General features: G+C 44.5%; 9 protein-coding genes and 1 pseudogene across 10 annotated transcripts; 7 read left to right on the forward strand and 3 right to left on the reverse strand.

The window, feature by feature from the left end:
- Positions 1-142: 142 nt before the first annotated feature.
- Positions 143-745, forward strand: NNF1 (MIND complex subunit NNF1; the record flags this gene model as incomplete). The annotated part of the gene is made up of 1 exon (XM_056229161.1): positions 143-745. The coding sequence occupies one exon, from the start codon at positions 143-145 to the stop codon at positions 743-745; it is 603 nt and encodes a 200-aa protein (XP_056083206.1).
- A 143-nt stretch (positions 746-888) lies between these two features.
- On the forward strand, positions 889-1267 carry SKDI10G3130 (annotated as a pseudogene). The gene is given in 2 exon segments: positions 889-954; positions 956-1267. Coding segments are annotated over 2 exon segments (378 nt in total).
- Positions 1268-1340: 73 nt separating this feature from the next.
- RSM7 (mitochondrial 37S ribosomal protein uS7m) lies at positions 1341-2087 on the reverse strand (the record flags this gene model as incomplete). Its single annotated transcript, XM_056229162.1, has 1 exon — positions 1341-2087. The coding sequence occupies one exon, from the start codon at positions 2085-2087 to the stop codon at positions 1341-1343; it is 747 nt and encodes a 248-aa protein (XP_056083207.1).
- A 1017-nt stretch (positions 2088-3104) lies between these two features.
- Positions 3105-3401, forward strand: SKDI10G3150 (uncharacterized protein; the record flags this gene model as incomplete). The annotated part of the gene is made up of 1 exon (XM_056229163.1): positions 3105-3401. One exon carries the CDS (start codon positions 3105-3107, stop codon positions 3399-3401), a length of 297 nt encoding a protein of 98 aa, XP_056083208.1.
- A 402-nt stretch (positions 3402-3803) lies between these two features.
- On the forward strand, positions 3804-4640 carry TDA4 (Tda4p; the record flags this gene model as incomplete). Its single annotated transcript, XM_056229164.1, has 1 exon — positions 3804-4640. The coding sequence occupies one exon, from the start codon at positions 3804-3806 to the stop codon at positions 4638-4640; it is 837 nt and encodes a 278-aa protein (XP_056083209.1).
- Positions 4641-4907: 267 nt separating this feature from the next.
- STE24 (zinc metalloprotease) lies at positions 4908-6269 on the forward strand (the record flags this gene model as incomplete). The annotated part of the gene is made up of 1 exon (XM_056229165.1): positions 4908-6269. One exon carries the CDS (start codon positions 4908-4910, stop codon positions 6267-6269), a length of 1362 nt encoding a protein of 453 aa, XP_056083210.1.
- Positions 6270-6402: 133 nt separating this feature from the next.
- Positions 6403-6990, reverse strand: ILM1 (Ilm1p; the record flags this gene model as incomplete). Its single annotated transcript, XM_056229166.1, has 1 exon — positions 6403-6990. The coding sequence occupies one exon, from the start codon at positions 6988-6990 to the stop codon at positions 6403-6405; it is 588 nt and encodes a 195-aa protein (XP_056083211.1).
- A 216-nt stretch (positions 6991-7206) lies between these two features.
- JHD2 (histone demethylase) lies at positions 7207-9378 on the reverse strand (the record flags this gene model as incomplete). The annotated part of the gene is made up of 1 exon (XM_056229167.1): positions 7207-9378. The coding sequence occupies one exon, from the start codon at positions 9376-9378 to the stop codon at positions 7207-7209; it is 2172 nt and encodes a 723-aa protein (XP_056083212.1).
- Positions 9379-9892: 514 nt separating this feature from the next.
- Positions 9893-10114, forward strand: SKDI10G3200 (uncharacterized protein; the record flags this gene model as incomplete). The annotated part of the gene is made up of 1 exon (XM_056229168.1): positions 9893-10114. The coding sequence occupies one exon, from the start codon at positions 9893-9895 to the stop codon at positions 10112-10114; it is 222 nt and encodes a 73-aa protein (XP_056083213.1).
- A 208-nt stretch (positions 10115-10322) lies between these two features.
- Positions 10323-11858, forward strand: ATP2 (F1F0 ATP synthase subunit beta; the record flags this gene model as incomplete). The annotated part of the gene is made up of 1 exon (XM_056229169.1): positions 10323-11858. The coding sequence occupies one exon, from the start codon at positions 10323-10325 to the stop codon at positions 11856-11858; it is 1536 nt and encodes a 511-aa protein (XP_056083214.1).
- Between the last annotated feature and the right edge of the window lie 162 nt (positions 11859-12020).

Genomic DNA, 12020 nt, shown 5'->3' on the forward strand with positions numbered 1-12020 from the left:
TTTGGATCAGCAGTAATTTTTTTTTTTTGGGCAAGCACGGATTGAATGGAAGGATGGAAGAAAAAAAAAGTGATGGGATGGATGGAAACAATAACAAGTAAACAAGACAGGAAAAAAGACTAAAAAGAGGAGGGAGAGGAGAATGGCGAATTCACATGGGATTCGGTACATTCGGTTGAAGCAGGTCTTCAATCGCGCGTTAGATCAATCGATCTCGAAACTACAGAGTTGGGACAAAGTCAGTTCGTGCTTCCCGCAATACGTGAATAGCAAGCAAGGCGCCATAAATGTTGCCAACTGTCAGCGTCAGTTGACGGAATTCTGGACGGAGTTGTGCCAGCGCGAGTTCAAAGAGATCATGGAGGAGCGAAGCGTGGAGCAGAGACTAAATGATTTGGACGAACTGATCTCGGAAGCCAAGGAACGCTACACGGATCGAGACGACGTTGGCGGCGAGGCACCTGCGATCGACGAACTTTCCAGCAAAGAGCTCGTAGATTGCCACATATACAGTCAGCGGATACACGCCGTGCACGAGATAGACGGGCGGCTGGCCAAAGTGAACGAGATGAACGATCAGTTGGCTCGGGAGCTGGAGGATCTGGAGGCACAAGTGGATGTGGAGAAGAACGAAATCAACAAGATGTACGACGAGTATCTGGGCTCTCACGCGGACCAACCGGTCAATGGGCTGCTGGTGCAAAGCCTGAATGACATGGTTTTAGAGCTCAAGGAAAACTATTGATTAGTTGTATAAGTAAGTATACGGAGATATAAAAGCAGTCCGAATTTTATCATGTTCATCAAGCGAGGCGAAAAGCGAGAGTGGGAAAACACACACTCTCTCTCTAATTTACCGACAAGAAAAGCCAGGCACAACAGGAAACAATGGTGCAGTTGAGAAGGACTTACGCGAGCATGTTCGTGGTGAGCTCGCTGGCGTGCGCGTATCTTAGGCATCACTACGAACACGCTATTCCAGGCGATTACTTCGACTAACGACAAGGTCGCGCACTTTGTCGTCTTCATGTGGGAGTCGTGGCTGTTCGTGAAGATGCTTGCCGAAGACAGCGTGGCGATCCGCAAGACACGCATCAGCAAGTACGTGCTGGCGGTGGCCGTGTGCTCGCTGGGCGCCAGTGCGATGAGCGAGCTTGCCCAAAGCGTGATCTCCGGGGGACGGCGAGTGTTCGACGTGAAGGATATTGTCTGTAACTTCTGGGGCAGCCTGCTTGGTGTGGGCGTTGCCTTTTACCAGGACCGGTAGAGAGAAAACATACGCGGTTTGTGTATTCTATATACATACATATATGTACAGGCGGGGGGTTTACGTAACCAGGTTACTTTAATTGAATGTATGCTCTGTGCGCGATCGCTGTCTTGTGGATCTGGTCTCTCTTGTCGAAGGCAGAAGAGGTGCCCCTAGAGATGGCGACGAGCTCCTCGCCCAAACGCACGGCGAAGTCGCTGGACACCCTTTGGTTTGCGCTCTGGACGATCCAGTTCCACGCGATCCTGTTTCTCTGTCTCTTGTTCAGAGGCACGGGGATGACGGAGGCCTTGGCCACGCCCGTGTTGAACGTCTTGGTGAGCATCAGGGGGGCCAGCTCGTCCAGCGACTTTTCCAAGGCCTGGATGGGGTCCTGCCGGGTCTGGCAGAACACCAGGTACAGCGCCTTGGACAGGATGGACTGTGCCTTCTCCTTCTTGCCGTGGCGCATGATCATGTTTGTGATGTGGTCCAGCGTCGAGTTGTTGCGTGGAGGGATGGGTACGGACTTCAAGGCCTCCCATTGCGCCAACTGCTCTGCAGTTGGCCTCGCCTGGGAGCCCGCCTGCGGTCCCTGCAGAAGGTCCACCTTGGACTGGCCCGGAGGCGCGAGCGAAGTCTCTGGCAGGTAATCACCTGCAGAAAACTCCGCCCTCAACTCTTTGATGGCCTCGAGCCATTCGTCGACCTCATCTTCTGCCAACCCTTCGCTACTACTCGGTGTTCGCAGCGAAGATTGGAAACGAGCTGCCCCCGAACCGCTCTGCCACAGGAGACGTGGCCTAAATAGCATATATCTTCTTGCAGCACACAGCATTACCTTCAACTTTTGTATCCACTTTTCTGCTCAGCCAAAAAACGAGTGCTGCTGCTCTTGCACGTAGTATGCATAGCAAGTGAAAAGCTATATCCCACATATAAGAAGCAGAAGATCGGAGGAGCCAAGACAAACGGCTCCTCCGATCCGTACAAAAGCACATTCGGAAAAACTTGCTCATCCGCTCATTTTTTTTTTTAACGGTCACGTGGCCCCGTTTTATCGCTTTTTTTCTCTCCCATTTTCCGTCTTGGGAACAGAGGCCACGACGGGCTGCAAAAAACGAAAAAAAAAAAGAATATGCTCACAGGCTCACCGCGTGATTAATAACTGCGACTAAAAAATGCAGTCATTGTGTCCTGAAGAGTCAATCGTAGCAATCCTGCCCGCCCCTAATCTGCTTACTTGAACATCGCGCACTCCCCCCCCGCAAAACTAAAACCCTTACATCGCCTTGGGGAGGGGCAGCATTCCTAGTTTTCCTGTCGAGCGCTGGCAGCCGTCCACCAAACCGGCCATTGCGCTGCGGCCCCGCCCTTTCTTTCCCTCCAGGGTGTTTGCTAAAACGCTGGCCCTGGCCACGACACGAACCTTCCTCCCCCGTGCCACGACCGCCCCCCTCCCCGCACCGGCGGACGGCATCACCCACACACCGCCGTCTATACTGCAAATGCTCGAAAAACCTTAATGCGTTCTCGAAGCATTCTCTCCATGAATATCCCGCAGCAAACTTATGTTTTGAAGTGTTCGAGCTTACTGCATTGTCCGATCAAAAAGGGCGTAACCGCCCTTTTCCGCCCCTGCCAGAGCAACAGCTGAAGAAGGACGCAGTCGCTTATGCATATTCACACATGTACTACAATGCTATATATATATATATATATATAAAATATAATAATCGGATGCTGTGTGAAGGGACGTCGCTTGCCCTTCAGGTTCCCATCCCAGCTCTTAAACCCGTTTCTCTCCTCGCCCACCCTTCGTCACTGGCAATCCTCTCAACCATCACCAGGCAGCATGTCCCCGTACATGACCATCCCACAGCAGTACTTATATATCAGCAAGATTCGTTCCAAGCTGTCCGAGTGCGCCCTGGCTCGACACCACCACAGAGAGCTTGATCTGCGGAAAATGGTCGGCCACGCCAACCTGCTGGACAGGATCCTCGACGAAATCGACGCTCTCGAGAGCGAATTCGTACTCTACGACAGCGCAGATGGTCCCGCTAGAGCTCCGACAGTCCATTCCTCTTCTTCCACGCAAAGGGACTCGTCTCCTCTCACCGCCAGCATCTGCCCCATCAAAATTATGTGAGGTGCCATGCATTTTCAACTGCACAACACACACACTCTCTTTTTCCTTTTTTTCCTTTCGACGCGCATCTGCCCGTCATCGCATACGAATGTTGAATCACGCCAGAATTAAAAGAAAAAACACTCGTTCAATTTCCAACTTTTAAAGCCAAAAGCATTAGAGTTTTTATCGCATATTGTACTTATACGTAAACACATATGCATACGTATATATATATATATATATATATATACAGACGTATTTCTACTTGACTGATGTTTTTGTTCCCAGCAAAAACTCACAGAAAAACTTAATTTCGACACAACTTAACGCAACATAATAGTCTAAAGTATAGTTTAATAAAAAAAAAACAAAAAAAAATAATAATAAAAACTTCATTTCTAAGCTATCGCTCTTGTCGCCATGAACTCCAACTCCACCGCAACAGCTGTCGGCCTCGCCAGCCCCTTCGAGAAGCTGTCCTTCTTCCCTCACTCGTCCAACTTGATCCTCGCCCATCTGCACGAAATCATCTTCAGCTTCATCTTCTACCAGCTCGCCTTCTCCGTCCTCGCACCGTTCTTGAATAGGGTGATCTTCCGCAAACACTACACCACAATTCGTGACCCGCTGTTGAAAGTCGACTTCGACGTCCACATCGTCTCGATGATCCAGGCCATCGTCTCGAACACCGTCCTGCTACCCACCCTTACTACGCCGATGCACTACAACGTCGTCACTTACACAGACTCGTACAGCTCCATGGTGTCCTCGCTCAGCGCAGGCTACTTCATCTGGGACTTGACCATGTGCATGCGCCACTTCAAGCTCTACGGTATCGAATTCACCGGCCACGCGGTCGGGTCCGTGTACGTGATGCTGCTGTCCTTGAGGCCGTTTTGCCAGCCCTGGATCGGCAGGTTCCTTATCTACGAGGCTTCTACCCCCTTCGTCAACATCAACTGGTTCATCATGCAATGCAACGCCAAGAGCAAGAACTGCATCCCTCTGTGGTTCAACGTCGTCAACGGCCTTCTGCTCATGACCGTCTTCTTCGTCGTGAGGATCTGTTGGGGCACCATCGCATCCGCCCTCCTGTTCAAGCAGATGTGGAACGTCAGGGACGAGTTGCCCAAGGTATCCGCCGTCGCCATGATGTCATTGAACATTTTCATGAACTGGTTAAACGTCCTCTGGTTCAAGAAGATGCTCAAGATCGCCAAGAAACTCGCAAAACCAGCTCCGGCAAAACTCGATTAACCAAATACCTTACACATATATGTATAGCACTTTGTATATTCCTATTACCACGATAAAAAAAAAAAAAGAAAATTAAATTGTTTCCTTGCCTTCGTTTTTGTTCGAAACTTTAATTTCTTCGCCTCATTGCCCATTCTTTAAAAGGAAAAAAAAGTGAATGAATGGAGAATAAAAAGAACAACGAACAAGCTAGCACAATTTCCAGGATCGAGCAACAAAAACGAAAAAGAAAGGGAAAAAGCGAGGAACTACTGCAGGCTTTTACTCATGTTTGATCTCAAGACAATTCTCGACCGCCCTAATATCCCGTGGAAGTTGATCATTGCCGCGTTTTCGATTGCTCAATTCTCCTTCGAATCGTACTTGACCTACAGGCAATACCAAAAGCTTTCTGAAACAAAGCTACCACCTGTCCTAGAAGACGAAATCGACGATGAAACTTTCCACAAGTCCAGGAACTACTCCCGGGCTAAGGCAAAATTCTCCATCTTCGGCGATGTCTACAACCTGGCACAGAAACTAGTCTTCATCAAATACGACTTCTTCCCTAAAATCTGGCACATGGCCGTGACTTTGTCAAACGCGGTCCTGCCGGTCAGATTCCATATGGTCTCCACCGTCGCTCAGAGTTTGTGTTTCTTGGGTCTCTTATCCAGTTTGTCCACCTTGGTTGATTTGCCACTTTCTTACTACAGTCATTTTGTCCTGGAAGAAAAGTTCGGTTTCAATAAATTGACCGTCAAATTATGGATCACCGACATGATCAAGAGCATAACTTTGGCCTACGCCATTGGTGGCCCCATTCTTTACCTTTTTCTAAAGATTTTTGATAAATTCCCCACCGATTTCCTTTGGTACATTATGGTTTTCTTGTTCGTCGTCCAAATCTTAGCCATGACAATCATCCCAGTCTTCATCATGCCCTTATTCAATAAATTCACCCCCTTGGAAGATGGTGAATTAAAAAAATCTATTGAAAATTTGGCTGATAGAGTGGGTTTCCCTCTGGACAAAATTTTTGTCATTGATGGCTCCAAAAGATCTTCCCATTCAAACGCCTATTTCACGGGTTTACCCTTCACCAGCAAGAGAATTGTTTTGTTCGACACCCTAGTCAACAGTAACTCCACCGACGAAATTACAGCTGTCTTGGCTCACGAAATTGGTCACTGGCAAAAAAATCACATCGTCAACATGGTCATCTTCAGCCAGTTGCACACTTTCCTCATTTTCTCTCTCTTCACTAGCGTCTACAGAAACTCTTCATTTTATAACACCTTTGGCTTTTTCGTGGAGGGCTCCGCGGGCAGTTTCATCGACCCAGTCATCACTAAAGGGTTTCCTATCATCATCGGATTCATGTTATTCAACGATTTACTGGCTCCACTAGAATGTGCTATGCAATTCGTGATGAGTTTAATTTCTAGAACTCATGAATATCAAGCTGATGCCTATGCTAAGAAATTGGGCTACAAGCAAAATCTATGCAGAGCTTTAATTGATCTGCAAATCAAAAACCTTTCTACCATGAATGTAGATCCCCTGTATTCTAGCTACCATTACTCTCATCCAACATTAGCTGAGAGATTAACGGCCTTGGATTATGTTAGCGAAAAGAAAAAAAACTAATCTAAAGGTATATAATATATATATAAATATATATACTAACATGTACCGTTAAACTCAGCTTTATTGTGTCTACGTATACATATATACACACTTCTATGTAACCAAGGAAAGAAGAAACAAAAAATTAAAACTTTCACTCTTTGTCACCTTCATCACCACGATCTTCGTCGCTCTCATCTTCATCATCATCATCATTGGTTATCTCGATGATTTCCGTGGTTTCAGTTTTCACGATAAATGGCTGAGGTTCCTCAATATCCTCTTCATTAACCACAAATTGATTCAATCTTTTGAATTCTTCGTTTTTCTCCTCCCTAACAGCATTATATAACAGGAAATTTATCCAAACTTCTGCAAAACAGTAAATGAAAACAGAGTTATTGTGGATATAAAAATTTGACTCCCAAAGGTATGAAGTACCTGTTAAAATGAAGAAAATTAGTAATCTAACTGGGACGATAGATTGGAAATATTTGACATTGTTCTCTAGTAGTGGAATCAGATCATGGATACCATTAAGCACAAATAGAATAGCGAAAAGGCCCAATTGACCATTGTAACGTGATAATGTTAATTCAGGTAAATTCATTGCTTGCGTTAAGACTAAGAAGTATGTGTTCTGCAAAATTGAATTAACATTCTTTACACAAAAGAAGGCAATCGTAAACAAAAATGCCACTCTGAAAAAAGCTATATTAGTATAATTTAAGGCTTGGGCCATCTTCTCTTATTTTATTTATTGTTTCTTGGCCTGCGAGGTTGTATTTTGTAATTGATCATTGCGTTAGCCTGCTGTCAACTTTAGCAGTTAATTGATCGCTTTCATTTTTTTGGGAATGGCGAAATGGTCGCGCGAAAAGTGGCGTGCTTAATGCCAAGCAAATCTACAAAAAACGGGAAGGAAGACGATTATTATGCAATACGTACATACTAAATATTATTTGTCTAACTTGACACCAACTTGCTTCATTAAAGAGTCAACGTCCTCCAGGGACTTGGTTAAATAAAACTCGTCATCGATACACGCTTCTTCATCGTCGCTACTTTTTAAATTCTGTAGCGTTTTCAGGAAATCCTGTGTACATAGGACACTTAAATTACGGTCTGTCGTAGATATTTCATTCCATTGCTTGATGGTTAGAGGATTTCTCTTACGTCTTTTATATGTTCTCCCTGATTTGGTGTCGTTGAGTTGGTGCAACACAAAAGCCATTGAACATATGGTCTTGCACTGGGAACAGAATATATCGTGCTCCCCATCATCATCATCGGCATCAGCATTTACAGCCAAAAGAGTTTGACGTGGCACAACGGCTTGGATTTTTCGTATACGTTTTAATTCCGCATTATAGAAGACGATCAATGAAGAATAGCATTGTCTAGCGAAGGCGTCATTAAACGATAAAGTGTCCTTGTTGTAGCTGTCCAAAATGTTGATCATCAAATCAAACATATCAAAAACACACGGTTTTTGGGTTGATTTATAATCCATAATCGCACCAAATCCATAGGGTAGCCAAAAATCCATAGTGAAATTGACGGCTTCATTGAAATTATAACCCGTGTTGAAACCGGCATGGTAGCATTTCGGGAACGTAATAATATACTGGTTAGATCTTTGAATGGCTTTGTACACAGGAATACCTGATTTTTTGAAATGTGAATCATATGGAGATATCAAAGTCACCAGTTGATGCAACAAATCTGGCTGTTTGATAAATAAGTCCGGTGATAAATCTTTCAGGAGATCATTGAATTTTGCACAGCCCGATTCGGGAATACTGTACCAAACTTTAGGGTCACCTTGATGCTGATAATTGGCACTTAGGGTATACTGGTCCTCCATGTGCCAGCAAAACGTGGAAAACAATGAGCCAATGTAAATCCAAGGAATGGTCATGCCCGAGATGTTTCTTTCAAATAATGGTAACAGCGAATTGTGAGCCATGGGTAAATTAGTTAGATTCATGGGATGATCGCAATATCTTAAATAGTCCTTTGTTTCATCTTCATTTAGATTCTTGGGTATAAATGCTCTCGTGGGGAATCCTGTGATTTGACCCGGCGACTCGTTGTGTATGTCAGCACCGTACTTGACCGTTGTCAATGCATCCTGATGGTCTTTGGTGACGAAATTCCAAAACATCTCTTCCAATTCGTTTACAGACAGTTTCCTTCCCGATAAAAGTTTCGAATGTTGCTTTTTGCAATAGTTTTGGAATTCCAGCAGTGAGTAGTAATGCGTATCCTGGGTGAAGCCATAATATCCATTTCCGACAATGCAAGTATTACAAATCCAGTCACCGGCGGGTACATGCTCCAAAGGCGGTGTTAAGCAGCACATATGGAATGGTTTATCACACGAATCGCACAAGATCGTTCCCTTTGGGTCGTCTGTCCTGCCACAGATGATACAAGCCTCATCATCGTCCTCTTCGGAATCGGACCCAAGATCTAAATTGTCCTCATCGTCACTCAGCAATGACTTCGGATACTGGTCGTTGTGCAATGCTGCGTGTACATTCCCTTTCAGCGAATGAAGAAATATATAGTATGAGGCAATATAACCCTCAAAAATTTGCTTCAGTGAATCGGTCGGTACCTTGAATTTTTTAGATATGTTCTTCCAGAGGCTACTATCGTCTCTTATTTGAAAAATGTCTCTAAACTTCAGCTTTCGCCTAGAGTATTGAGAAGTGTCAGTGGGCGCCTGCCTGTCCTTTATCAATTCAGCGAAAATGTCATAAAAGTACACTTTTTTTGGCAGTCTTTCCGATGCATGGGCCGAACCCGAATATTCAACCACAGAATAAGGTACTTTAAGCATAGGTTTCGTTGGATCTCTAGTAGATCTATTGAAATTATTTAATTGTTTCATGAAAAATAACCTGCACCTATTTCTCAGGTCTAGGTTTTCTAGGTTTTGGATTCTCGGTTGAAAAGTAAAGCCCTCCACGTCAATAGAGAGTGGCGGGGAGAAATTCTCCGGTGGTATGATCTTGATCATACCATACCGTATGCCCAGCCTCCTGATGTGAGGGTTAGAGAGGTAATCGATGGGATTTTCGAATTCTTGTTTCGTGGGATGTAGAGTTGGAATTTCCTCCATAGCAGTTATTGGTTTTTTAGCGCAAGACGAGCTAGCTTATTATGAGCCAGAGGCAGACTAACTAAAAATCTAGATGTTAAGCTACATCGTGCTTTGCGTGATTAACATGGACATCTCTATCTCTCTTTTAGGATAATAATTTTTCAATAGTGATTTCCCAGGGTTACTTCCAGCGTTACACAAAAGAAATGAAGTGGTGCGGCTGTTTCTGTGAGCGGGGCAGCAACTCTCACGCCCTTAAAATTGGAAATAACCTAACACACCATACAGAATACCCTAATATACATAAAATAATAACTTCCTCGTCCTAATATTCATTTTGACCTATATTAACGGGGTAACTCGTAAAATGTTTTTTTCTTTACGAACTGTTCTATCAAGTATTATACCATAAGAGGGCATGGCATATACTGAGGCACAGCAGCATTGAGGAGTTTCATTAAAAAGACGAGAGAATGGGATAGGTCACGTGACTGAGCGATGTTTATCACAGTGCACGATATTAGCCGCCCATATGCCACCCGGCGCACAGGGCGCCACTCCGTGTTTCGCGACGTACAATGGCCAATCAACGGCGAGCTCCGGGGGCGTGCCGGGTGGGCCCCTCGTCGGCCAAGCAGTGCAGGGATATTCCAATCTTCGAGCTGTGAGCTACAACACTTATAAAGAACGCATTTTTTGCATTAACCTCGTTTGCGTATTATGGAATGAGAACTTCGGTTTGACCTTTTTTTGATTTCTCTTACCTCTCCAGGACAGGCCAATTGGATAAACTTTGCAAAGATCAAGTAGTAACAACAAATTTTAGCAACCTAAACGACCCTCATAAACAAAGACAAAGTACTCCTCCTCAAGTCAAATTTGTCTCTCTTTTCTTTCTTTTCTTTTCTGTTGTTATTCGATTCATACTGAATCTTTGAGAGAAAACAAAAAACAAAAAAAATATGGTTCTGCCTAGACTATATACTGCTACATCCCGTGCTGCCTTTAAAGCAGCCAAACAATCTGCCCCACTCTTGTCCACTTCATGGAAAAGATGCATGGCTTCAGCTGCTCAAACTACCCCCATCAGCGGTAAAGTTACCGCTGTCATCGGTGCCATTGTTGATGTTCACTTCGAACAATCTGAGTTGCCCGCTATTTTGAACGCTTTGGAAATCAAGACCCCTCAGGGCAAATTGGTTTTGGAAGTCGCCCAACATTTGGGTGAAAATACCGTCAGAACAATTGCTATGGATGGTACCGAAGGTTTGGTCCGTGGTGAAAAAGTTCTTGACACTGGTGGCCCTATTTCCGTCCCAGTTGGGAGGGAAACTTTGGGAAGAATCATTAACGTTATTGGTGAACCTATCGACGAAAGAGGCCCAATCAAGTCCAAGCTAAGAAAGCCAATCCATGCAGACCCTCCAAGTTTCGCCGAGCAATCTACTTCGGCAGAAGTCTTGGAAACAGGTATCAAAGTTGTCGATCTATTGGCTCCTTATGCCAGAGGTGGTAAGATTGGTCTTTTCGGTGGTGCCGGTGTCGGTAAGACTGTGTTCATCCAAGAATTGATTAACAATATCGCCAAGGCCCACGGTGGTTTTTCCGTCTTCACCGGTGTCGGTGAAAGAACAAGAGAAGGTAATGATTTGTACCGTGAAATGAAGGAAACTGGTGTCATTAACTTGGAAGGTGAATCTAAAGTCGCTTTGGTCTTCGGCCAAATGAACGAACCTCCAGGTGCTAGAGCTAGAGTCGCCTTAACCGGTTTGACCATCGCTGAATATTTCAGAGACGAAGAAGGTCAAGATGTCTTGTTGTTTATCGACAATATCTTCAGATTCACCCAAGCTGGCTCTGAAGTTTCCGCCCTTTTGGGTCGTATTCCTTCCGCCGTCGGTTATCAACCAACGTTGGCCACTGATATGGGTCTCCTACAAGAAAGAATCACTACCACAAAGAAGGGTTCCGTCACTTCTGTTCAAGCCGTTTACGTTCCGGCCGATGATTTAACAGATCCTGCCCCTGCCACCACTTTTGCCCATTTGGACGCTACTACTGTCTTGTCCAGAGGTATCTCAGAATTGGGTATTTACCCCGCAGTGGACCCATTGGATTCTAAATCAAGATTATTAGATGCTGCCGTCGTCGGTCAAGAACATTATGATGTCGCCTCCAAGGTCCAAGAAACTTTACAAACATATAAATCCTTACAAGATATCATTGCTATTTTGGGTATGGATGAATTGTCTGAACAAGATAAACTGACGGTTGAAAGAGCAAGAAAGATTCAAAGATTCTTATCTCAGCCATTTGCGGTCGCCGAAGTCTTCACTGGTATTCCAGGTAAATTGGTGAGATTAAAGGATACCGTCGCATCATTTAAAGCCGTTTTGGAAGGTAAATATGATAATATACCGGAACATGCTTTCTATATGGTTGGTGGTATTGAAGATGTTGTTGCTAAGGCTGAAAAGTTAGCCGCTGAGGCTAATTAGAGGAAGAAATAAAGCTTAAACCAAGGAAGGCAAAAAATAAAATACACAAGATAGTACAAGAAGAATGATAGGAAAAGATGGAATGTTACGCCCTTTTTTTTGTTTCCTGTCCTCTTCCCCTCTTCTTGTCAAATAGTATTATTATGTTACGATATTCATTCA

This window comes from Saccharomyces kudriavzevii, assembly GCF_947243775.1.
Source record: "Saccharomyces kudriavzevii IFO 1802 strain IFO1802 genome assembly, chromosome: 10".
Classification (NCBI taxonomy): Eukaryota; Fungi; Ascomycota; class Saccharomycetes; order Saccharomycetales; family Saccharomycetaceae; genus Saccharomyces; species Saccharomyces kudriavzevii.